Raw genomic sequence first — 27792 nt, 5'->3', positions numbered from 1 at the left:
ACAGGCAGAACCTGATATGTAAATGAGCAGAGCAAATGAAACTCACTTTTGACGACCTGATGATCATCCAGACTGTGTTTCTATTGAGAGATAAAAGGTAAGACGACGATTGTTATTATAGTTGATGATATTGTTATGTGTATTCATATAGTTGATGATATTGTTATGTGTGTTCATATAGTTGATGATATTTTTGGTGGACAGAGTTATAATAGTCCTACTCTCATTAAAATGTGTTTGATATAAATTAGATGCTTCGGGTGAATTCGTTCTGTGCCAATCTGTGTTCCCCAGGGTGATCACTCCTACACTATCTAGAATCTAAAAGGGTTCTTTGGCTGTCCCCATAGGAGAACACTTTGTAGAACCCTTTTTCGTACTAGGTAGAACCATTTTGGGTTCCATGAAGAACCCTTTCCACAGAGGGTTCTACATAGAAGCCAGGAGAATTGGCTACCCAAACGTGTCTCCTATGGGGACAGCCAGAGGACCTGTTTGGAACCCTTTAGTCTAAGAGTGTACTGTATCATAGGTCTATAGACCAGGGTGATCTCCTACTGTATCATAGGTCTATAGACCAGGGTGATCTCCTACTGTATCATAGGTCTATAGACCAGGGTGATCTCCTCCTGTATCATAGGTCTATAGACCAGGGTGATCTCCTACTGTATCATAGGTCTATAGACTTGTCTTCTCAAAACAGGCTTAAAACACAACAAGCAACAAACAAACATGTTCTCTTTCTAATCTACTGTTAACGCTTTTTACTCAGGGAGGGATTTTGTGTGAAAGAGACAAATAAATATTGTGGAAAGACAAACAACAACTTACACTTCCTCAAAACAGGTTGTGTGTGTTCATTAGTGCCATTTAAAACTGTTGGCATACCAAAAACACCAACATAGAAATAGGAAAACTAGAACACCCCCCTAGTCATGCCCTGATCTACAACACCATAGAGAACCAAGGGCTCTCTGCGGTCAGGGCGTGACAGCAACATTTTAAAACTGTTGGCTGTGGAGTAAACTAATGAATACAACCCAGGTTGTTGCCTACGACTCGGCATGTTGATACCTGCCTGATGCTGAAACCTGATTGTAGCCTGAGGGGTAAACTATGATACTAGCTAGATATACTGGTTTTCTAAAAATAGCCAACTTCAGTTAGCTTCACATTCCAGGCCTCACCCATAAGAATATACAGAACAGAAAATATCTCAATGACTTGACATGTTCTGGTTGTGAATTCAGGCTACAAGGTGAGAATCCTGCCAGGGATTATTGTAATGTGTGTAGAGACATTAAATGTCTGGTGTAATGTTAGTATAGTGAATGGAAGTAAAACACTCCTAACAGTAGATAAATTAAATGTCTGGTGTAATGTTAGTATAGTGAAGTAAAACACTCCTAACAGTCTACTTCTACTGAGACAGGTTGGTGTCAGATTAATCATACAACATGGAGCTGACTGGACGTGGTCAAGTCAAATTCAATATATCAATATTCATATATTATAGTTCTACACTCAAACTTCCTTTTTCAGATAAAGACATCATCTCTGTACAGATGTAGGATCTGAATTTGATCACCCTGTTGCAGGAAAACTAAAACTTGCAGTGTATTTGATGTTTTAAAAGGCTTCTGAAGTTTGTCATTTCCACTTTCCGCTTTAAAATGTTAATTATAATTCACATAATTTTTCTGCTTCAGTAAACTGTCTCAAATTAAGATCCTACATCTGTAGCAAAATAACTGTCTTTCATGTGTATGACTCTATCAGGATATATATACCTCTCTCTAATGTATATGACTAAAACACCTGTCTTCCATGTGTTCTCCTTTGACCATTTGACATCTTGTATTTACTGTTGTTTAGGCTGGTTGAATGAGTTGTCTATGAAAGCTACTTCATCTGTAAGAAAACAGGCGTCTGCACCAGTGACTGTAAGTTATGTGATTTCCTCATATGAAATTAAAAGTATGTTTGTAGCCTACGCAGTTATACAATGGCTGTTGAAACTGTGGCACATATTTCTCAGTACATTAGAAGTCAGATAAATGTGTTGAGACGTAGGAAAGATGGGCAAACTCTCGTTGGTCTTGGCTTTCTACAAACTATTATAAGGTTAGTCGATGTCAGACATTCAATAGTCAGAGTAGGTTGGAGCTATGATCACTTATCATGCTGACAAACCTGATGGTCTCTGTGAACTGATCTGAACAGGTTTAGGCTGGTCATCTATGATATGTAGGTTATATACAGTACATTCTCTGTCCTGCTACTGGTAGGACTATAACATTATGTGAACTGACCTGAACAGGTTTAGACTGGTCATCTATGATATGTAGGTTATAGCTGAGGTAGACCTTGATCTGCATATCACTAACAAACTACTATTATACATTATAACCTAGTCTACTTTACATAATATAACATCTACATATCACTAACAACCCACTACTATACATTATAACCTAGTCTACTTTACATAATATAACATATCACTAACAACCCACTACTATACATTATAACCTAGTCTACTTTACATAATATAACATATCACTAACAACCCACTACTATACATTATAACCTAGTCTACTTTACATAATATAACATATCACTAACAACCCACTACTATACATTATAACCTAGTCTACTTTACATAATATAACATATCACTAACAACCCACTACTATACATTATAACCTAGGCTACTTTACATAATATAACATATCACTAACAACCCACTACTATACATTATAACCTAGTCTACTTTACATAATATAACATCTGCATATCACTAACAACCCACTACTATACATTATAACCTAGTCTACTTTACATAATATAACATATCACTAACAACCCACTACTATACATTATAACCTAGTCTACTTTACATAATATAACATATCACTAACAACCCACTACTATACATTATAACCTAGTCTACTTTACATAATATAACATATCACTAACAACCCACTACTATACATTATAACCTAGTCTACTTTACATAATATAACATATCACTAACAACCCACTACTATACATTATAACCTAGGCTACTTTACATAATATAACATATCACTAACAACCCACTACTATACATTATAACCTAGTCTACTTTACATAATATAACATCTGCATATCACTAACAACCCACTACTATACATTATAACCTAGTCTACTTTACATAATATAACATATCACTAACAACCCACTACTATACATTATAACCTAGTCTACAAACTCAACAAACAGTGACTTATTATTATTATTATTATTATTATTATTATTGTTGCTGTACTGTCTATAACTACCTTAACAAACAGTGACTTATTATTATTATTATTATTATTATTATTATTATCATTATTATTATTGTTTCTGTACTGTCTATAACTACCTTAACAAACAGTGACTTATTATTATTACAGACAGTTACCATGGAGATGAAATGTCACAACTACGTTTTCATGTGATGCATTAAATCATCGATTTTGTTTCTGTGTCTGTTAGTAAATGTTTTATAAGAGATAAATAATAAATGATAACAATTGACATTAAATAATTACTGTGTTAACCACAACCAACATGTTGGATCTCTGTTTAGGGGTCAGTGCTCTAAAATGAGTCTCTCTGGGGAGAGAAAGGAGGGGGGACCTGCCTCTAAAATGAGTCTCTCTGGGGAGAGAGAGGAGGGGGGCCCTGCCTCTAAAATGAGTCTCTCTGGGGAGAGAAAGGAGGGGGGCCCTGCCTCTAAAATGAGTCTCTCTGGGGAGAGAAAGGAGGGGGGCCCTGCTTCTAAAATGAGACTCTCTGGGGAACATGACACCAAAGCTAAGAGGTGAGATGACAATTTTTGATATCATTATTATGAGTTTATTTCCAAAATTTTCACATTTGTGTTTTAATCAGAAATGGTTGCTTATGGTTACCTTCAATATTACTGTTCTCAGATTTTTAACTAATAGATTTTAGATGGGTATATATATATATACTCACGTAGCTATCATAATTATGATGAATGCAATTACTGTAAATCACTCTGGATAAGAGCATCTGCTAAATCAGGGGTTCTCAATCCGGGGTCAGTGGAGGTACTGCAGGGGTTCTCAATCCGGGGTCTGTGGAGGTACTGCAGGGGTTCTCAATCCGGGGTCTGTGGAGGTACTGCAGGGTTCTGATCGTTGTTACAAGCAGAATTTTGACAATAATACCATTATATCAACACACTCTTCACACCCAAATAGCTTTGGCATAGCATCAAGTCCCTTGCCAATAATGTTGCCTACAATGTTCATTTTCATCGAACACATATTACGTCCTAGATGCCTTCAACTGCCCCATTTATATCCATTTATATCCATTTATATCCATTTATATCCATGCCCAATTAGAATTATTATTTAACAACATGATGTTGTGCTCCAAAGGGAGAACTTGAAATAACATGATGTAGATAATTAAATAATCAGAAGAACAACGTGTTTATTATTATACACTCTTAGAAAGGAAGGCTCCTTCTAGAACCAAAAAGGCTTCTATCACTTCATTAATATATGGAACCACTAAAACATTATATATATATTTTGGTTCAGTGAAGAAGAACCTCTAGAGTTCTGATCAACAGAAGGTTAATGTTTAGAGGATGTGAATCAAGCAGCCTTCCAGTCATCAGATCACTTCTGGTGGGTTTTTTCCCGGCTCGGGATTTGAACCAGCCACCTTTTGGCCACAGCACCAACTCCTTAGCTGCTGGGCGAAAACCTGAGTTAATCTGCCAAAATGAAGACAAATTGCTGTGGTAAATGGTATGACTTATTATAATTATTATACATAAATCATTGCCAAAAGCACAAGACATACTGTTGCATGTTGGTCTATATTATTAATGGATTGATCACATAGAAATATAAAACATTATTTTAACTTCTCCAAAGCAATTACATGTGGCTCAGGAACCACTGACTCACTGCATTATTCTATAGTATTATCAAGACACCTGCTGTTAACTCTTAACTACTTAGGACAGCTGCTGCTAACTCTTAACTACTTAGGACAGCTCACGAGGTGTCCTAAATATCTGCCGACTAGGTGGGACTAGAGACTTCATGCATAGCTTCAATTTAATATGGTGACCCACAGTGAGAAAACCTTAAACATTTTCTGGTCATGGTTACCATATTTGTTTTCAGAAAAAGGTATACAACCTAAACAAAATGCATGTCCCTGTCCTCTTTTTCAAGACGTGGCCGATTTAAACAGCCAGAAGACATTTTTTAAATTAAGAAATAACACTTTTTTTGACTACTTGTTGTTTCTAAATGACTGCTGGGTAATTTGAAATGCATCGAAATGTTCGCTTGTAGACATCGGACTGAGTGAAAGCTGCGCAGTTTCACTGAGTTAGAAAACAAATGGACAGGTCTAGCTCATTGATTGGTAGATCTGACGCAGTTGCTACTTCAGATTAAGAGCCTAGCAGTTGTCATGAATGAGATATGTAGTACACACAGAAGGCCACAGGGAGGAGCAAGAGAGCTATAAACACACTGTTTTTACCTTAAAAACCCTGAACCTAACAATCAAACCAAATGTATTTATAAAGCAGCATCTAACCCTACGTATTACCTATTTTAGCCTAAACCCTAATTATTTTAGAAACTGTTATAGTAATAATATTATGTTAGTAAATACCATTATAGTACTAAATAGCACTGATTATTTTGTTAATCTAAACCTGTCTCAGCATTTTGCTGTTTTTGTTTTGTTATTTTATTATATTTATTATTTCAAGGCAGAACACTTGATCAACAAGACTCGTGTTTTATTTTTCATATGTGGTTTGAACTGGGTGACCAAGTAACCTCTATGTGAAAGTCCAGTAATTGGCTTGGAAAAGGTGGGGCAGGTTAGAGATCTAAGGAATTAACTAGAAAAATACACTTTATTTCTCAGCTGTATAGTCTATAAGCAGCAATATGATGGACCACGAAGCATCAGTTAGTCTATAAGCAGCAATATGATGGACCATGAAGCATCAGTTATAGTCTACAAGCAGCAATATGATGGACCATGAAGCATCAGTTATAGTCTACAAGCAGCAATATGATGGACCATGAAGCATCAGTTATAGTCTACAAGCAGCAATATGATGGACCATGAAGCATCAGTTATAGTCTACAAGCAGCAATATGATGGACCATGAAGCATCAGTTAGTCTATAAGCAGCAATATGATGGACCATGAAGCATCAGTTATAGTCTACAAGCAGCAATATGATTGACATAAAATAGTAGCAACCACAGACTATATGTCCCATGATTTTCTAAAATGGTCTCATGACTTTAGTTAGCTGTATATCTCATATTAGGGCTGTGTTGCTTTTGAGAGAGAAAAACAAGTGACTATAGCAGGTATTGAATCCCAGGTAAATAATCACTAGTCAGAACCTCAACCTTAGTATACATGCATTATAAAAAATCACCTTAATATCTGATATTGCGAGTAAACAACCTCAGAATAGAAAAGACAGAGTGCGTCTTCCAGCCCATCAATAAATTACATCTTGCAACTCTAACCTAGTGGTCAATAAATGACATCACACAACCCTAGCAGTTAGCAAATAGCACATTTTACACCGGGATTCAAACCAGCCACCTTTAGGCCACAGGTCCAACTCCTTAACCACTGGGTGAAAAACCTGAGTTAATCTTGGGGAATAAGCTATGAGTTAATCTGCCAAAATGAAGACAAAATGCTTTACATGGTGTCACTTGTTATACATAAATATTATACATCATTATAATACATAAATCATTGCCAAAAGCACAAGACATACTGTTGCATGTCGGTCTACATTATTAACGGATTGATCATATCAAATATCAAAACATTATTTTAACCTACTGCAAAGCAATTACATGTGGCGCAGGAACCACTGACTCACTGCATTATTCTATAGTATTATCAAGACACCTGCTGTTAACTCTTAACTACTTAGGACAGCTGCTGTTAACTCTTAACTACTTAGGACACCTGCTGTTAACTCCTAACTACTTAGGACACCTGCTGTTAACTCTTAACTACTTAGGACAGCTGCTGTTAACTCTTAACTACTTAGGACACCTGCTGTTAACTCTTAACTACTTAGGACACCTGCTGTTAACTCCTAACTACTTAGGACACCTGCTGTTAACTCTTAACTACTTAGGACACCTGCTGTTAACTCCTAACTACTTAGGACACCTGCTGTTAACTCTTAACTACTTAGGACAGCTGCTGTTAACTCTTAACTACTTAGGACACCTGCTGTTAACTCCTAACTACTTAGGACAGCTGCTGTTAACTCTTAACTACTTAGGACAGCTGCTGTTAACTCCTAACTACTTAGGACAGCTGCTGTTAACTCTTAACTACTTAGGACAGCTGCTGTTAACTCCTAACTACTTAGGACAGCTGCTGTTAACTCCTAACTACTTAGGACAGCTGCTGTTAACTCTTAACTACTTAGGACACCTGCTGTTAACTCCTAACTACTTAGGACACCTGCTGTTAACTCTTAACTACTTAGGACACCTGCTGTTAACTCCTAACTACTTAGGACACCTGCTGTTAACTCTTAACTACTTAGGACAGCTGCTGTTAACTCTTAACTACTTAGGACACCTGCTGTTAACTCCTAACTACTTAGGACAGCTGCTGTTAACTCTTAACTACTTAGGACAGCTGCTGTTAACTCCTAACTACTTAGGACAGCTGCTGTTAACTCTTAACTACTTAGGACAGCTGCTGTTAACTCCTAACTACTTAGGACAGCTGCTGTTAACTCCTAACTACTTAGGACAGCTGCTGTTAACTCTTAACTACTTAGGACACCTGCTGTTAACTCCTAACTACTTAGGACACCTGCTGTTAACTCTTAACTACTTAGGACACCTGCTGTTAACTCCTAACTACTTAGGACACCTGCTGTTAACTCTTAACTACTTAGGACACCTGCTGTTAACTCTTAACTACTTAGGACACCTGCTGTTAACTACTTAGGACAGCTCACGAGGTGTCCTAAACATCTGCTGACTAGGTGGGACTGGAGACTTCATGCATAGTTAACCACCCACTTATACCCATAAGTGTAAACTGTCTTTAATCTCAGCACTTATACGACCAATGTTCTACTCTGAGACACTGTGTGAACATGGTCCCAGATCTCAACATAATGTTATAAAAAAAAACGTAGAATGTTTGTTTTACATAATAATAAAAAATGAATATTACTAATGTAACCCACTGGAACTTTCCGCGTCCCCGTACAGAACTGTCCGCGTCCACGTTCGGTGTGGATATTGTCCGGTTACGCGCAGAGTGGACTGAGGTGATCTTGGGGAATAACGACGGAGTTTGTTACAGTGTTGAGACACCGAAGTTTATTGTTCAATTTGCTTTTTGCTTTACGGTCAGGGACAGTATGAGTGTAGTCAGATCCTTTTCACTCTCTATCCTTGTTTCATTTTGTGTTTCACCGGATTCATCATCATCGAGACGAGGGACAGAAACGACCTGCTAGCTAGTCGGTACAGCTCGGTAAGCTAGCTAGCTACTCTACCAGCAGCATCCTAGTTATCCTAGCTATTCGGTACAGCTCGGTAAGCTAGCTAGCTACTCTACCGGCAGCATCCTAGTTATCCTAGCTAGCCGTTACAGCTCGGTAAGCTAGCTAGCTACTCTACCAGCAGCATCCTAGTTATCCTAGCTAGTCGGTACAGCTCGGTAAGCTAGCTAGCTACTCTACCAGCAGCATCCTAGTTACCATAGCTACTCTACCAGCAGCATCCTAGTTACCATAGCTACTCTACCAGCAGCATCCTAGTTACCATAGCTACCACTACATCATCACCGGCTGTCTGCATTTCTTGTGGACGGATGGAGCTCCCCGGTTGTTTCTTCCACCTGTTAAATCCCGGTGAGGCTTCTCCCTCTCTCGTTGACGGATGCTGGCTACTGTAGAGAAATGCTATTTCTTATGTAGGTGACCAGATTATTGTTAAGGGGGGGGCTACCACTTAGAATTGAGCCTGTGGGGTCCCCTACAGGGTAGCTCCCGCATTACACTAATGGCCAAAACCAGCGCACACACACATGATCTCCTTTGTCTCTTAACATTGTGTGTCCGAAGAGGATTCTACGATGACGGACAGACTACTGAGCCAATGGCGGAAGACTACAGACTACACCCCAGCTGAACCAATCCAAAGATCCGATCTTCCAGAATCAACCTACTTTCTTTCCTATATAATAGTGGTGTACTGATTGTAACGGTCTCTTCTTCGTCTGCGCTTCCGTACGAACCAGCGGGAGAGCCGTAATTATGCTGTTCTAGATATCTTCACTCTGAATAAACTGTAGCTTGTCATACAATTTACCACCTTGTCTGAATCGATCCTTGACCGACTCGTCCGTCTACATATCCAATTTCTAACAGAAATGGTAGCAGAGTATAGTTTACTAACGATCCAGTCGAAGTGAGTTGATTTGGGTGTGGAGAAGGCGAGTTGGGGAAAGGACGATTCATTAAATAAATAAGAAAGACGGGTGAAGACTTTCGGGGGAGGGCAACAATTCTGCTCAACTCGGAAAACTGATTTCAAGGTGCACCATAAAAAAAAATAAGGTAAGCAAAAGCCTGTTAAATCAAACTTTGCATATTGTCGAATAGTCTGTCCAAATTTTTATCAGTTTTTCCGAGTAAGTATGAATTCTTGTGTAAATTTATAATTTGCTGACGAGTCGAAATAACAGTGTACGTGAACATATGTAGTAACGAACCGGCGACGGCCGGTGTGATTTAAATCATTGATGAGATATCAGTAAGGGGATAGCTAATTACTATTCATTAACTCTGGCGCCGAGGGGACAAATTGTAATTTTGGGACCCGTGACCCGGTCAGCACAGTCTGCTAGCTTTCAATGATGAGTGATCACTGTTTTGTCTTTGATAGTTCCGATAGGGGTCGGGAATAGAGATCAGTAGGGGATAGCTAATTACTATTCATTAATTCTGCAGCCGAGGGGACAAATTGTAATTTTGGGACCCGTGACCCGGTGTGGTTCAGTCTGATAGAGATTCACCGATAGGGGTCGGACATGTGTAATAATTCTGATAGGGGTCAGCTCGATAGGGATCAGGAATAGAGATCAGTAGGGGATAGCTAATTACTATTCTTCAAATCTGGCGCCGATGGGGATAAGTTGTAATTTTATCCTGTGGTCCGGTACGGCTCAGTCTGATAGAAATTCACTGATAAGGATCGGCTTTCAGGGGTCAGAGATATAACGTGCTGTTTTGTCTTGTTTTGTCTATTTGTAACTGTTTATGTTATGTTATGTTAAAATGCAATGTGGTTGTAATTGTTTCCATTAAGATTGTTGGTGGTTAGATAGAGGGAGAGAGAGAGAATTATAATAAGGGATATTGGATAAATCCGAAACTTCTATATTGTACCCATGTACCCATGTTAATAGGTACATGTATAAATGTATAATCAGGAATGAAATGACTGATGTATAATTGAAATAATATCTGAATATAATATGTAAATATTGAGACTAAATAGTCGAATAGATCCCTTGGTTGTGCGCTCCACAAATGCTATACCAGCCCATGCGTTTTTTCTCAACCTGAATATACGAAGGGGAAGCTCTGAGATAAGGCAGAGCACGAGCAATAGTGTCTCTTCGAATACCTCGTGGGCATTAATCAACGTCGGGCGAAGTATATGCTAACTATATTCAGATAGAAGGAGAGAATTTCGATTAAAACTACGATTAAATTCCGATTGAATTAAATTAAATTACGTTTAAAGCAAATTCACAATGGCGAACCCCAATACTCCAAAGCTGAGGTTTAATGAGTTCCTAGAACAAAAAATTGAAAATAGATCAGGGGGACAGGAACAATGGAAGCCTATAAAGAAAGTTTGGGAGGGATTGAAGTTAAAATGGACACAAGCAGGTTATCTAGGGGGGGGGCCGCCAACAGGGGCCCAGCTGAAAACGATGGAATGTGAGTTGAGAGGGACGTTACAGGAGGCCAGAGACAAGGAAGTAGAAAATAACAAAAGTCACGTATTTAAGAAAAAAGGGACTAAACAGAGAGAAAGGGCAGAAGTGGAACTGAAGATAGGAACTTGGGCCATCGAAGAGGCGCTAAAAGCACAACTGAATAAAAAAACTGAAATGATGGGGGTGGCCACTCCCTCACAAGGGGAAGACGAGCAGACGGACCACCACCAGGAGATGGCGCCAAATCCATTTCCCTCTGCCCCGCCAACACATGTGCCCTCAACGACCCAACCCCTTTACCCAGTCCTCTCAAATTTGCCTCCACCTTATACTGATAAGGGGAAAAGGGCCGGGCACGCGTCAACACAGGCCCCTGTGTTCCTTGTAAAAGAAGGAGTACTCCAAGGGGATACGTTGATCACAGGGGGCCACCTGGAGTGTGAAGAATTAAAGCCTGGCCCACAGGGATGCTCCACACCAGGGGGTGCACAAAAGTGCACACCAGGGCCATCTGACATGCATGCCCCTCGAACTATGCAAGAACAGCTCCGCCCCAGTGGCCACACGAGGAATCCATTCATAAATGGAGCAGGGGGCAACGGGAGCAGCCTGAAGTCAGAGGGGAGAGGAACCCCCACCTTCTGCACATCCAGTGTGTACAGAGAACATAGAGGGGAACCAAGGAGCGATATTAGTAAGGAGTATTTCACAAGTGGCCGCCGACAAGAAGAAAATTTAATGTCTTTCAGCGAACCGGAAGAACAGGAAGGAGAGGATATGGAACCACAAGAGGAGACAGAGGAGGACGTTCCCCTCACGGCTGCAGGTGTATGGGAGGCAGAAAGCCAACTGAAACTCATGGAAGAAGTCGCAGAAGAATCGGGTGAAATAATCCTGATACAAGGAGTTTTTAAGGGAAAATCAACCCCCGTTGAAACGGCAGTAAGACGGTCGAGGCGCATCATAGCCAGACAAAGGAAAGGAGGAGAAGAAGAAGCCCAAAGACAACATGGGCCGTATCAAATGCCACTCAGGATGGACGAAACAACCCACCGAGAGGAATACGTTGCCTGGAAGATGCACGATTTAACGGCCCTGATGGAACAGCTCCCGAGCTTACATGGGGGTGCCTCAGCCTGGCTGCTTCAGCTTCAGTCCCTAACTTCCGGGGTCCGGCTTGCCTTGGGGGACATGAAGGCCTTATTGGCTAGGTCAACCGACTACACGACCATGAATGCCCTAATAAACACAGCAGGACTGGGAAAATTGGGGTCAGCAACAGAACCTGAGAAATACAGAGTATCACTGTGGAATGAGCTCAGAAGGGCATATCCCACCGAAAAAAATTATGCAACCCTTACCTCTTTTGCCATGAAAGACGGGGAGCAGGCAGCTCAATACCTAGATAGGGCCAAGACCACCTGGAGGTCAGTCCACATTGAACCCCATGACCAGAGCGGAACCACTCTCAGCATGTGGAAGGAGATGGTGGTGAATGGGACACCCATAGAAGTGAAAACCAAGCTTAGGGCCACAGTGGGGCTGATGGCCTTGCCCACTGCCCAATTCAACTCCCATGTCCACCATCACATCTCTCAATACAACAAAGACAAAGGCACGGCTGATTCACAAGTTCAGTCGCTGCAACTCCAACTGCTCAAATTACAATTGAATGAGGCCCAAAAGACTGCAAAGCCAAAAAAGCAAATGGTGGCGGAGGAACCCACTGATATAGCCAAGATTGTGACTCAGACCATTAACCAGATGTTGGTGGCCGCTCCAGCACCACCGACCCCCGCACAGGCACCGGTCGTATACGCCGCCCCTCCAAATCCAGGAGCCAACTACGGATATGAGGGTTACACCCAACCTGGATTTTCTAACCCATCTGGACAGACATGGGGGGGACCGCTGCAAGCGAGAAGAAATTGCTACAATTGCTACCAAGAAGGGCATTATGCAAGGATCTGCCCTGCTCCCCTCTCACAGCAACGCCAGTCATACTTGGCCTCCAGAGGGAGGAGAGGTGGACAACGGGGAAGAGGGGCCCCAAGGTACCCAGCCCCTGCCCAGGGATATCCACCAGCCCCTGCCCAGGGATATCCACCAGCCCCTACCCAGGGATATCAACCAGCATACAACCCAGCGCCCCCTACCGGTCCCACCTTCCAGGGGATGTCCGAGGGATACCCCCCATGGGAATGAGGCTGCCCACCACCACCAGTTGGGTTAGATGGCCAACAATTCTCTGTCCACACGGAACCCACTATTACATGTGTAGTACAAGGGGTCACCCACAGGTTCCTTGTGGACACTGGATGTACATATTCCGCCATCAATTCTCATCAACCCCTCTCTTCAGACAAGGTAAAGGTGGTGGGGGTTTCAGGAAATCCTGAAGATCAATACAAAACTACTCCACTATTGTTCCAGTGGGGCCCTTCCAGTTTGAAACACCAATTCCTATATTGTCCAAATTGCCCAATCAACCTACTAGGTCGAGACCTACTCTGTAAGTTAGGATGCGCAATATACCTAACTGAGTCAGGTGTGGAGGTCGCGCTCGATCCACCGCCAAGGGCCCGAATCCTGATGCTCCCAATTCTGCCCGCACCTGCTCTATCCACCACACAGGAGGTTTACTGGCTCAAATGCCTACCATCTGGACCTGGAACTCCTGCCATCCAATTTCAATTCAACCAATGGAGGAAGCTAATATATACCTTCCATCCCTATAAGACACCACAGGCTGAGTTGCACTGCACTCTCAACGTCACTGACGAAGAAGACACGCCGTACACACAAGATTGGGATGAAAACATGATGCATCTTACCCCAAACATACGCTGCCTTACCATCGTGTGCGGCCCTGAGGGGGTGGCAGCCCCAGTCATACTCCCACACCATATTAAACCTTGGTATCAACTGGGACCCGACTCTGCTCCACACGTGACCCTCGCAGTAGGGAATGGACATGAGGCCCGAAGTCTGGGTCAAATGATAAAGAGGGCCTCGAAACTCACTTGGGAAGAGACTAGTGCACCAGGCCTGTTGAAGGCAACCACCGAAGAGATGTGGCGTCTGACTATGGTGGACACTGAAGAACAGTGCCAGCCTGAGCGCCTCACTCTCCCCAGGCATCACGGGAAACCATATTCTGATCACCCCTCCTCCCCTGCTGTCTTGGACTCCATAGACAAGGCAATATGGACAACCACACCATTTGACGTGGGAAAGTTACAGGTCCAACCAGTGTGCATTACCCTAACCAATCCGGCGCAAGTACCAATATTTCGAACCCAATATCGACTGAAGCAAGAACAGATAGAGGGGATAAGACCCACTATCGAAGGCCTACTGGAAGCTGGGTGCATATACAGGACTAAATCACACTGGAACACCCCCATACTTCCAGTTCCGAAGGCAGGAGGAGAAACATACCGGATGGTGCAGGATTTCCGGGCTGTAAATGAAGTTACCACACCCATCGATCTCCCTGTTCCAGACCCACACATTATACTGAGCAACCTGTCACCCAAACATCGGTATTTCACCGTAGTGGACTTGGCCAATGCCTTTTTCAGCATCCCATTGGATGAGGCTTCCCAGCCACTTTTTGCCTTTACCTACGAGAATCAGCAATTTACCTATTCCGTACTTCCCCAAGGTTACACTTCTTCCCCGGGAATCTTCAATTATATTCTGAAGACTCATCTGGCAGAACTGAAAATCCCAGAAGGAGTGATACTCATACAATACGTAGACGACCTGTTGTTGGGGGCTCCCACCTCAGACCTTTGTCTAGAAATGACTAAAACCCTGTTGGACTTTCTGGCAGTCAAAGGCTACAAAGTCAAGATGTCAAAAGTCCAATCATGCAGACGAACCGTCCTGTTCCTGGGAAGGGAAATCTCAAGCGAGGGGGCCGGACTCTCAAAATCACACCGAGACTCAATCCTACATCATCCCAGGCCCATTACTGTTTCAGGAATGCTCTCTTTCCTGGGGTTGACGGGATACAGCCGTACTCACATCCCAGACTATACTGAAAGAACTGAACCTCTGAGAGAAATTGTTCGAGAAGCTGGCCCAAGAAACCTGCAGGCCCCACTTATATGGACTCCTGAGGCTTCAACGGCGTTTGGGCTCCTGAAGACTGACCTGTCTGTGGCTGCTGCTCTCACGGCACCAGACTACGGTAAAACATTTCACCTGGATGTTTCTGAAAAGGAAGGCTTTGCATCCGCCGTCCTTTTTCAGAAACATGAGGGGGAGAGAAGAGTACTCATGTACCACTCTTCAAAACTTGACCACATTGAAACCGGACAGACCGCCTGTTCCAGATACGTTGCGGCGGTAGCCAAGGCGATTGAGAAGACAGCCCATCTGGTAATGTGCCACAAGATGCAAATACACACCCACCACGGGGTGGCAGCATACCTCATCAGCAAAGAATTTACCTTCAGTGCGGACAGAAAAAACAAAATCCAGAACAAATGCACCCAGTCACACATCACTTTTGTGAACACCGACAAGAACATGGCAGATGCACTCACCGCAGAAGATGGCCTAGCACACTCCTGCCAAGAGAGGGCAGCACAAGAGCTCAAACTGAGACCAGACCTGGAAAATGAACCACTGACATCTCCAGACCTATGGTTGTACACAGACGGATGTTGCTACAAGGGAGACACAGGAAATGTAGCTGCCTATGCGGTCGTACAGCAGCTGCATGACAAAACACATGTCACGTTGGAATCAGGAATTATCCCCCAGCCAGCATCAGCACAACTTGCGGAAATTGTGGCTTTGACTCAAGCTCTAGAGAAAGCTGAAGGAAAAACCGTAAACATTTACACGGACTCGGCATACGCACACGGAGCAGTGCACATAGATGGACCACAATGGGTTAGGCGCAACTTTACCACCACAGGTAACCTACCCATCAAGCACCGAGCCCAAATGGAACGTTTGATGCATGCCGTGTCCTTACCAAAGACAGTGGCCATAATGAAATGCCGAGGCCACCAAAGACTGACCAACAGAATCAATCAAGGAAATGATGCCGCAGACCTGGCAGCCAAGGCCGCAGGAGGATACAGCCCCCGACAGATGGTGCTCGGGATAGAACCGGCAAGGACTGAATTGACAAGCCAACACATACTAGAACTACAGGAAGAGGCAGGCCCTTACGAACATTCGGTTTGGACACAGAAGGGAGGCTCTAAGGGACCAGATGGAATATGGAGATGCCATGATGGCCGACTGGTGGCTCCGGCTAACCTCTGTCCAGAACTGATAAGGGAAGCCCATGGACCCACTCATGAAGGGAAACTCAGAACTTTACAGAAGGTTTCATACATATGGTGGCACCCCCACATGAAGGACATGACAGATTTATTCTGTGACGAATGCAACATATGTGGAAGCCACAATCCAAAGAAGCCCTACCAAACCCCGATGGGGGCCTACCCGGTGCCAAACGCATGTTTCCAAGACATCAGTATAGACTACACAGACATGGGAGAAGACAATGTAAAGAACGGGAAGCGATATTTGCTAGTAATGGTAGATAGATTCTCTAGATGGGTAGAAGCAATTCCAACAGCTAAGGAGGATGGGTTAACGGTCATTAAGTGGCTACAGACAGAACTCATACCTAGATATGGGGTCCCTAGACATATCCGAAGCGACAATGGGTCCCACTTCGCAAACAAACAACTGAGACAGGTGGAGGAAAGGTTCGGCATTATACACAAGTTTGGATCCGTGTATAAGCCGCAGGCCCAAGGCCTTGTGGAGCGCTGCAACCAATCTCTTAAGTGTAAGATAGCCAAAGTGTGTGCTGGTACAAAACTGACATGGGTGGAGGCCCTGCCACTGGCGTTGATGGCCATGAGGTCATCACCTGGGGCAGGGACTCATCTCTCACCCCACGAAATAATGACAGGAAGAGTAATGCCAGGTCCACCAAGAGAGGGAGGTCATATGCCCCCTCTTGATGTACACCAGATAGGTATGACTGACTATGTAAGAAAATTGACGGAACTGTCCGCAGCTCTTTCCAAACAGATACACAAAGTCCATGAGGGGAAGCTGACGGGAGATCCGGAGCAACTGAGGGTAAAGGTCGGCGATTGGGTAAGGATCAAAGTCCACAAAAGAAAGTGGGCGGATCCCAGGTGGACTGGACCGTACGAAGTGAAGGAGGTTACTTCACACTCAGTCCAGGTCAAAGGTAAATCGGGCGCACCTTGGCACCACTTGACTCATTGTACACCAGCACCGACTCCTTCAAGAACGCTGACTGAAGTCAGGGTCGATTTGAGCGACCTAAATTTGATTACAACCACAGAACCCTTAGTTGGTGAGGATGTGGGAGCAGCTCCCCAGCACACCAACTAACAGGTCGTCCAGAGATAGGGGCTATCCCTGGACGAGATTGGGGATATCCGGCCCCGTGTTTGTTATTTTTATTGTAGTCACAGGAGTTTCCATGGGGATTCTCCTGTGTGTATTAGAGCATCATACACCTACATCACAAGCAGATATAGGACCCTTTAATGGGTCATCCAACCTGACCACATCCATGGCACATATAGAACTGACTAATCATTTGTGCAAAAGGCATTCCACCACCCCTGACACTGATTGTAAGGCCAACGACATACGGAGCACGACCGTTTGCGTCCCCGCAAATGCAACTAATATCATTAACATCCCTTGGGGGACTTTAGGGTACTCTAGGATAAAGGGGAGGGAACAGGCGGGGACCAGTGCACTCTGGTTTGCCGGACACGTCTGGTATATGACATTAGGGAAGGTTGGCGATTGGTCATGGAGAAATTTGGTGGGGGAGACAGGTAATGGGTGGGAAGACTGGACAAAAGACGAGGGGGCAGTGAAATGGCGGAAGCGACTGACCTTAACTAAGACAAATACGGGACTGAAACTTACTGTCAGGCCAGGGGGCCAGCCCTTAGGGTGTTATGATTTCATACTGGCCCCAGGGAATTCCGGGGTCAGATATTGGTTGTGGCGAATTTGCGTGACTAATAATCCTAAACCGGCTTCGGTTACAGTAAGGAATGACATGACTACACCCGTAAAAGGGTCCCCGTCATCCCCACTGTTTGGCCCGGTGGAGGCAATATCCAGGCTTAAAAGTCCGGATGATGTAATTTTAACAGCCACAGGAGTCTCAGGTTTCTCCAATAATTGGCTATTGTTGACCGAGGAAGCTGCAAATACCACCAGGCAGAGTTGTGTGGTATGCATGGGAGCTCGTCCATTGCTCCGCATTGTCCCTGCAGTGGTGACTCTAGCTTGTCTAATCCCTCTTATGACTACAGATAACCCCAGGGGTAAATGTACTGCCTGGGATGAGGTCTATCCGGTTACTAAATTCACAACTAGGAACCCAGTGTTTTCCAACCAGGTTGCAAGGGCAAATTTTACTTGTGTCAATATGACAGGAGGAGGAACCAAGGTGGGATGGATCCCTGCGGATTGGTGCCTGGATACAGTTAATATTAAGGGGAGCCTTAGGTCAATATCCAGAGCAGATGTGTGGTGGTGGTGTGGTAGCACGGTCCTGTTTGATAAGTTACCCTCCAACAGTACTGGACGCTGTGCACTTGTTACTCTCTTGTTGCCTGTTTCTATCTACCCTATAGGAGCCGAGGACCTTGTTCTGCGGACCCAGGGAGTAAATCCCGGATATAGGGGACGTTCAAGGAGAGACACCACCCCATCTAGTGGAGACCCCTCCTACATAGACGCTATCGGAGTCCCTAGGGGAGTGCCTGATGAGTATAAGTTAATAGATCAGGTAGCTGCAGGGTTTGAATCATCCATCTGTTGGTGGTGCACAATTAACAAGAATGTTGATCGTATTAACTATATACATTACAACGTCCAAAGGCTAGGCAACTGGACTCAGCAGGGTTTTGAAGCAGTACATGGTCAACTGGCTGCAACCAGCCTGATGGCTTTCCAAAATCGTATTGCAATTGATATGTTACTCTCTGAGAAGGGCGGGGTTTGCTCCATGTTTGGTGACCAGTGTTGTACTTTCATCCCTAATAACACAGCCTCGGATGGTAGCTTGACCATAGCCCTAGAAGGTCTGCGGACGCTTAATGGTAAAATGAAATCTCATTCTGGAATAGATACCTCGATGTGGGACTCCTGGATGAGTGCGTTTGGTAAATATAAAACCCTGGTGTCCTCCATTTTGGTATCTATTTCGGTGTTCGCTGCCATTTTAGTTCTCTGTGGATGCTGTTGCATTCCATGCATCCGTTCCCTTGCCACTAGGGTTATCTCTAAAGCCATTGACCCTTCCTCCCCTTCCCAGATGTTTCCTCTGCTGGATAAAGACCTACTTGAATTCGAGGATGAGGAGGAGAGTGTCTATTAGATTTACATAATATCTGCTGTTGCCTTATGGGGATGTATGTATGTGTTATGCAAGTGGATCATTCCGCCTGACTTGCCAAGTTTAAGTCACATCTCTTTGGAGATGTGAAGAGAGGGAATCACAACTTTTTCCTGCGGGAAAAAGTTGCCTTATATAGACAAGCATTTTACTTTTATTTTGAGCTGTTGTTCTCCGCTTTGTTAAATGAGGGTTGTAAGTTCCTGGGTGGCTGGTAGCCAACTTAGTACATAGTGGGATTGAATGGAGAACATGATGGTAATACTATATCTATTTTTGTTTAATACCGTGCCTTATTTCATAGTCCCCTTGGGAGAAGTTTCTCTTTGTGTCTGGATCCAGTTAGGTTGTGTCACGTCTCTGGTGAGACGTGAAGAGAGGGTTTTGTAGAGAAATGCTATTTCTTATGTAGGTGACCAGATTATTGTTAAGGGGGGGGCTACCACTTAGAATTGAGCCTGTGGGGTCCCCTACAGGGTAGCTCCCGCATTACACTAATGGCCAAAACCAGCGCACACACACATGATCTCCTTTGTCTCTTAACATTGTGTGTCCGAAGAGGATTCTACGATGACGGACAGACTACTGAGCCAATGGCGGAAGACTACAGACTACACCCCAGCTGAACCAATCCAAAGATCCGATCTTCCAGAATCAACCTACTTTCTTTCCTATATAATAGTGGTGTACTGATTGTAACGGTCTCTTCTTCGTCTGCGCTTCCGTACGAACCAGCGGGAGAGCCGTAATTACGCTGTTCTAGATATCTTCACTCTGAATAAACTGTAGCTTGTCATACAATTTACCACCTTGTCTGAATCGATCCTTGACCGACTCGTCCGTCTACATATCCAATTTCTAACACTACCTCTGTTCGGTTCTCCTCTCTTCACTAGATGGACGGTAACTTTAGTGTTTAAACCTAAATAAATAGGAACAATAGCAGGTATTGAACCCCGGGTAAATAATCACTAGTCAGAACCTCAACCTCAGTATACATTCATTATAAAAATCATCTTAATATCTGATATTGTGAGTAAACAACCTCGAGAGTGCGTCTTCCAGCCCTCCAATAAATTACATCATTCAACCCTCCCGGTTAGTAAATGTACCTCAACATCCCCCGGAGAAGGCAGAGTAACGACACCAGCCTTTTAGCGGGGCTGACAGACTGACTACAACGCTCGCGACGCCAAATTAATTTCGTTATTAAAAATGACACACTGCTCGCGCCATTAACTAGCGTCTGGAAGTCAGTTCTATTTGTGAAACTCTTCTTATGTTTCCCCATCTGAGCTCAGAGTAGATGAGAGATGTAATGTTTGTCTCTGTTGTGTTGAAGTCCAATCAAGCAGAAGAGACCAGCCTCCCCTGTTCCCAGCTGTGTGTCCATGAAGAGTGACTGGTCTATGGATCGTCCTATAGTGTTTAGAGAGGGAGACTTTTCTACTGAACAAAGGTAAGAAGAACTCATGGGTCCTGGTCAGTGAGTTAAACAACACTGTCTCTAGTCATTTCTCCTCTCCCATTTTCCCATTTATTGTTGTTGTTTTCATAATCCATAGGCTCATCCTTTTATCCATTTGCATAGTCCTAAAACAATATTAAACAAACACAACATTCCCTCCGTGTGTGTGTGTGTGTGTGTGTGTGTGTGTGTGTGTGTGTGTGTGTGTGTGTGTGTGTGTGTGTGTGTGTGTGTGTGTGTGTGTGTGTGTGTGTGTGTGTCTGTGTGTGTGTGTGTGTCTGTGTGTCTGTGTGTGTGTGTGTGTGTGTTTGTGTGCACTCCCTGGATGAGGAGTGGTAATCTCTATCCTGATTTTCTAGTCACTTTTACCTCTACCTACATGTACATATTATCTCAATTATAGCCTCATTATTACCTCAATTACCTGGTACCCTGCACATTGACTCAGTACTGGTTCTCCTTATAGTCTCATTATTACCTCAACTACCTCGTACCCTGCACATTGACTCAGTACTGGTACTCCTTATAGTCTCATTATTACCTCAACTACCTGGTACCCTGCACATTGACGCAGTACTGGTACTCCTTATAGTCTCATTATTACCTCAACTACCTGGTAGCCCTACACATTGACTCAGTACTGGTACTCCTTATAGTCTCATTATTACCTCAACTACCTGGTACCCTGCACATTGACTCAGTACTGGTACTCCTTATAGTCTCATTATTACCTCAACTACCTGGTAGCCCTACACATTGACTCAGTACTGGTTCTCCTTATAGTCTCATTATTACCTCAACTACCTGGTACCCTGCACATTGACTCAGTACTGGTGGTACTCCTTATAGTCTCATTATTACCTCAAATACCTGGTAGCCCTACACATTGACTCAGTACTGGTACTCCTTATAGTCTCATTATTACCTCAACTACCTGGTAGCCCTGCACATTGACTCAGTACTGGTTCTCCTTATAGTCTCATTATTACCTCAACTACCTGGTACCCTGCACATTGACGCAGTACTGGTACTCCTTATAGTCTCATTATTACCTCAACTACCTGGTAGCCCTACACATTGACTCAGTACTGGTACTCCTTATAGTCTCATTATTACCTCAACTACCTGGTACCCTGCACATTGACTCAGTACTGGTACTCCTTATAGTCTCATTATTACCTCAACTACCTGGTACCCTGCACATTGACTCAGTACTGGTTCTCCTTATAGTCTCATTATTACCTCAACTACCTGGTACCCTGCACATTGACTCAGTACTGGTACTCCTTATAGTCTCATTATTACCTCAACTACCTGGTATCCCTACACATTGACTCAGTACTGGTTCTCCTTATAGTCTCATTATTACCTCAACTACCTGGTACCCTGCACATTGACTCAGTACTGGTGGTACTCCTTATAGTCTCATTATTACCTCAACTACCTGGTAGCCCTACACATTGACTCAGTACTGGTACTCCTTATAGTCTCATTATTACCTCAACTACCTGGTACCCTGCACATTGACTCAGTACTGGTTCTCCTTATAGTCTCATTATTACCTCAACTACCTGGTACCCTGCACATTGACACAGTACTGGTACTCCTTATAGTCTCATTATTACCTCAACTACCTGGTAGCCCTACACATTGACTCAGTACTGGTACTCCTTATAGTCTCATTATTACCTCAACTACCTGGTACCCTGCACATTGACTCAGTACTGGTACTCCTTATAGTCTCATTCTTGTTATTTTGTGTTGCTATTTCCTTATTTTTATTTACAAGTCACAAGGACAACGTAGCACGTCCTGTGAACACGTCAGGGTTCCATAGCCGGAGGCAGACCAGCAGGAACTGGATCAGCAGCACAACAAGGTAACACGTCTGGTGAACAGGTCAGAGTTCATATCCTCAGGTAGACCAGTAGAAACTGGATCAGCAGCACAACAAGGTATCACGTCTGGTGAACAGGTCAGAGTTCATATCCTCAGGCAGACCAGCAGAAACTGGACCAGCAGCACAACAAGGTAACACGTCTGGTGAACAGGTCAGAGTTCATATCCTCAGGTAGACCAGTAGAAACTGGATCAGCAGCACAACAAGGTATCACGTCTGGTGAACAGGTCAGAGTTCATATCCTCAGTCAGACCAGCAGAAACTGGATCAGCAGCACAACAAGGTATCACGTCTGGTGAACAGGTCAGAGTTCATATCCTCAGGTAGACCAGTAGAAACTGGATCAGCAGCACTACAAGGTATCACGTCTGGTGAACAGGTCAGAGTTCATATCCTCAGGCAGACCAGTAGAAACTGGATCAGCAGCACTACAAGGTATCACGTCTGGTGAACAGGTCAGAGTTCATATCCTCAGGCAGACCAGTAGAAACTGGATCAGCAGCACTACAAGGTATCACGTCTGGTGAACAGGTCAGAGTTCATATCCTCAGGCAGACCAGCAGAAACTGGATCAGCAGCACTACAAGGTATCACGTCTGGTGGAGCCTGTATCAATACTGATGGGATGGAAAGAAAGGGAGCTCTGCTCTCAGATCAGCTTTCTCCATTCAAATATGTTCTTTACATTAGAATTATTTCACAATACTGACCACGGATCAGCTTCTATTATCCCCTATGGCTACAAATACTAAATGAATAAAATGTCAAATATAAGTGTTTTACATACAGATCTCATATTACTGTATTGAATTATTATATTAAAATATTTAAATATTGATGTTAAAAGTGTATCATTTATATAGTTATGTTAAACATTAAACGTTAAACATTCCTTATTAAACATGTATTTATTTGTTACATTTGACTGTGTAGCAGATATATATTATTACTGTGTAAAACCTAGCAGATATATATTATTACTGTGTAAAACCTAGCAGATATATATTATTACTGTGTAAAACCTAGCAGATATATATTATTACTGTGTAAAACCTAGCAGATATATATTATTACTGTGTAAAACCTAGCAGATATATATTATTACTGTGTAAAACCTAGCAGTACTACTGATTCCTCTGAGAGTGAGACAGATATATATTATTACTGTGTAAAACCTAGCAGTACTACTGATTTCTCTGAGAGTGAGACAGATATATATTATTACTGTGTAAAACCTAGCAGTACTACTGATTTCTCTGAGAGTGAGGCAGATATATATTATTACTGTGTAAAACCTAGCAGTACTACTGGATGAGAGTGAGGCAGAAATAATTTAGAAAAAACATGATTATTTGTCTCTGAAAAAAACACAACTTATAAACATAATTTTTTTAACGTTCGCGACGCTAAATGAATTTCGTTATTAAAAATGACACACTGCTCGCGCCATTAACTAACGTCTGGAAGTCAGTTCTATTTGTGAAACTCTTCTTATGTTTCCCCATCTGAGCTCAGAGTAGATGAGAGATGTAATGTTTGTCTCTGTTGTGTTGAAGTCCAATCAAGCAGGAGAGACCAGCCTCCCCTGTTCCCAGCTGTGTGTCCATGAAGAGTGACTGGTCTATGGAACCTCCTATATACTTTAGAGAGGGAGACTCTACTGAACAAAGGTAAGAAGAACTCATGGGTCCTGGTCAGTGACTCCTTATAGTCTCATTATTACCTCAACTACCTGGTACCCTGCATATTGACTCAGTACTGGTTCTCCTTATAGTCTCATTATTCGCGTCAACGAGCGTCTAGAAGTCAGTTCTATTTGTGACGCAGTTCGCGCTGCATCTCGTCATTGGTTTATAGAAGCAGGTACCCACGTGCCATCACCTCATTGGTTTATAGAAGCAGGTACCCACGTGCCATCACCCCATTGGTTTATAGCAGCAGGTACCCACGTGCCATCTCCTCATTGGTTTATAGAAGCAGGTACCCACGTGCCATCTCCTCATTGGTTTATAGAAGCAGGTACCCACGTGCCATCTCCTCATTGGTTTATAGAAGCAGGTACCCACTGGCCATCTCCTCATTGGTTTATAGAAGCAGGTACCCACGTGCCATCTCCTCATTTAGCAAGAAAACATAAACAAACATTTCTGAAATGGATATATAGCTTTTTGGAATGAAACTCTTATGTTTCCCCATCTGAGCTCAGAGTAGATGAGAGATGTAATGTTTGTCTCTGTTGTGTTGAAGACCAATCCAGCAGGAGAGACCAGCCTCCCCTGTTCCCAGCTGTGTGTCCATGAAGAGTGACAAGTCTATGGAACCTCCTATAAATCATCAAACAGACCTGGCCTCCATATTCAGTGTATGTGGTCCTGTTATGTACATTTGTTTTTGTTTACCTCAAGTAAAGTTGATCTGTCAATCATTCATTCATGTGTTAATGTCTTGCTTAACTGATTTACTTGATTTATTTCAGTTGCTTGAAGAGAAAATGATGACATTTGTGAAGAACGAGCTGAAGATGTTCAAGAGGATTCTTAGTCCAGAACTCCCAGAAGGCTTTGAGAGTCAGAAGCAGGATAAGGAAGTACTGGATGCTGAAGATGAGCAGCAGGAGAGCAGTGCCAGAGAGGGGGCTCTGAAGATCACACTGCACATCCTGAGGAAAATGAACCAGAAGGAGCTTGCTGACACACTGGAGAAATGTAAGATCTGTCTGCCTCATGTTGAATGCTGATTCATAACATGTAAAAGCTGTAGCTAAAGTACAGCTAAAGTAGCTGTGTAACTCAATGATATTGTAGCAGCCTTAACACAACACCTAGTGACCTCATCAAGTAGCAGCAGCGATGTGTTGTGGTGATTAATTTAGAGAGAGAGAGAGAACATTAATAATACCATCAATAATACCGATAATAATATAATCAGTCACACCAGTCTGTAATGCATTATGACAACATTTACACATTTATACAGTCAGTTAAGATAATAAATTATTATAATGTACAACTTTATAACAGTCCTACGATACTGTAGACATTAAATCAGACCCTCTGTGTTATTTCTAGATTCAGATGAGCTCGCTGTGATTTGCCAACGTGAACTCAAATCTAATCTAAAGAAGAAGTTTCAATGTGTATTTGAGGGGATCGCTAAACAAGGAAACCCAACACTTCTCAATAAGATCTACACAGAGCTCTACATCACAGAGGGTGGAACAGGAGAGGTCAATAATGAACATGAGCTGAGACAGATTGAGACAACAACCAGGAAACAAGCAAGACCAGAGACTGCAATCAAATGTAACGACATCTTCAAACCCTTAACTGGACAAGACAAACTTATCAGAACTGTGCTGACAAAGGGAGTCGCTGGCATTGGAAAAACAGTTGCTGTGCAGAAATTCATTCTGGACTGGGCTGAAGGAAAAGCAAATCAGGATGTCCAATTTGTATTTTCATTCCCTTTCCGGGAGCTGAATTTGATGAAAGAGGACAAACACACTTTTATTGAACTTCGTAATCACTTCTCAATGGAGACCAAACAATCAAGAATCTCCAACCTCGACAAGTACAAAGTGCTGTTCATCTTTGATGGTCTGGATGAGTGCCGACTGCCCCTAGACTTCCAGAAGAACAAGATATGTTGTGACGTCACAGAGTCAACCTCAGTGGATGTTCTGCTGACAAATCTCATCAAGGGAAATCTGCTTCCCTCTGCTCTCCTCTGGATAACTACCCGACCTGCAGCAGCCAATAAGATCCCTTCAGGGTGTGTTGACCAGGTGACAGAGGTACGAGGGTTCAATGACCCACAGAAGGAGGAGTACTTCAGGAAGAGATTCAGTGATGAGGACCTGGCCAGCAGAATCATCTCACACATAAAGACATCAAGGAGCCTCCACATCATGTGCCACGTTCCAGTCTTCTGTTGGATTTCTGCAACAGTCCTTGAACAAATGCTGAAACACAAGAGAGAAGAGATGCCCAAGACTCTGACTGAGATGTACACACACCTTGTGATGTTTCATACCAAACAGAAGAATGAAAAGTATCTTGGGAAAGAAGAGACAGGTCCACACTGGAATAAAGAGAGCATTCTGTCACTGGGAAAACTGGCTTTTCAACAGCTTGTGAATGGCAATCTGATTTTCTATGAAGAAGACCTGAAAGAGGCTGGCATTGATGTCAATGAAGCCTCAGTGTACTCAGGATTGTGCACACAGCTCTTTAAAGAGGAATGTGGGCTGTACCAGGACAAGGTGTACTGCTTTGTTCATCTGAGCATTCAGGAGTTTCTGGCTGCTGTATATGTGTGCCTCTCATTCATCAACAACAATGAGAATGTAATGGCTGAACTGCAATCAACATCCAGGAACTTTTCTGTGAGGATCAAACAAAGGCGTAAAGTTACTTTCTACAGGAGTGCTGTGGATAAAGCCTTACAAAGTGAGACGGGAAACCTGGACCTTTTCCTCCGCTTCCTTCTGGGCCTCTCACTGGAGTCCAATCAGAAGCACTTACGAGGTCTACTGACAAAGACAAGAAGCAGCTCACAGAGCCATGAAGAAACAGTCAAGTACATCAAGAAGAAGATCAGGAAGAATCTCTCTCCAGAGAGGAGCATCAATCTGTTCCACTGTCTGAATGAACTGAATGACCATTCTCTAGTGGAGGAGATCCAAAGATACCTGAGATCAGGAAGTCTCTCAAAACCCAACCTGTCACCTGCACAGTGGTCAGCTCTGGTCTTTGTGTTGCTGACTTCAGAAAAGGAGCTGGATGTGTTTGACCTGAAGAAATACTCCAGATCAGAGGAAGGTCTTCTGAGGCTGCTGCCAGTGGTCAAAGCCTCCAGAGCTGCTCTGTGAGTAAATAACATGACATATAAGAACTAATCATCAGGAAGAAATATTCA

At 43.1% G+C, this 27792-nt stretch overlaps 2 protein-coding genes across 8 annotated transcripts in view; one reads left to right on the top strand and one right to left on the bottom strand.

The window, feature by feature from the left end:
- The window catches only part of LOC116370072 (NLR family CARD domain-containing protein 3-like), a 315247-nt gene that overhangs the window by 27699 nt on the left and 259756 nt on the right, over positions 1-27792 (bottom strand). The window lies entirely within an intron of this gene.
- LOC116370073 (NLR family CARD domain-containing protein 3-like) lies at positions 9-27792 on the top strand. Of its 7 annotated transcripts, none has more exons than XM_031819671.1 (9): positions 12-97; positions 1876-1943; positions 3617-3850; positions 20850-20966; positions 22765-22854; positions 24432-24545; positions 25123-25237; positions 25352-25580; positions 25950-27792. In XM_031819671.1, exons 3-9 carry the CDS (start codon positions 3633-3635, stop codon positions 27743-27745), a joined length of 2679 nt encoding a protein of 892 aa, XP_031675531.1. In that variant the 5' UTR covers positions 12-97; positions 1876-1943; positions 3617-3632; the 3' UTR covers positions 27746-27792. The 7 variants fall into 7 exon arrangements, with proteins under 7 accessions (XP_031675532.1, XP_031675531.1, XP_031675530.1 ...); XM_031819670.1 differs by having other exon boundaries at positions 14-97; positions 25944-27790; XM_031819672.1 differs by lacking the exon at positions 22765-22854 and having other exon boundaries at positions 9-97; positions 25944-27790.

Source organism: Oncorhynchus kisutch, unplaced genomic scaffold, assembly GCF_002021735.2.
Source record: "Oncorhynchus kisutch isolate 150728-3 unplaced genomic scaffold, Okis_V2 scaffold2442, whole genome shotgun sequence".
Taxonomy (NCBI): domain Eukaryota; kingdom Metazoa; phylum Chordata; class Actinopteri; order Salmoniformes; family Salmonidae; genus Oncorhynchus; species Oncorhynchus kisutch.
The sequence above is the reverse complement of the archived record's forward strand: the minus strand, read 5'-3'. Positions and strand labels throughout refer to the sequence as shown.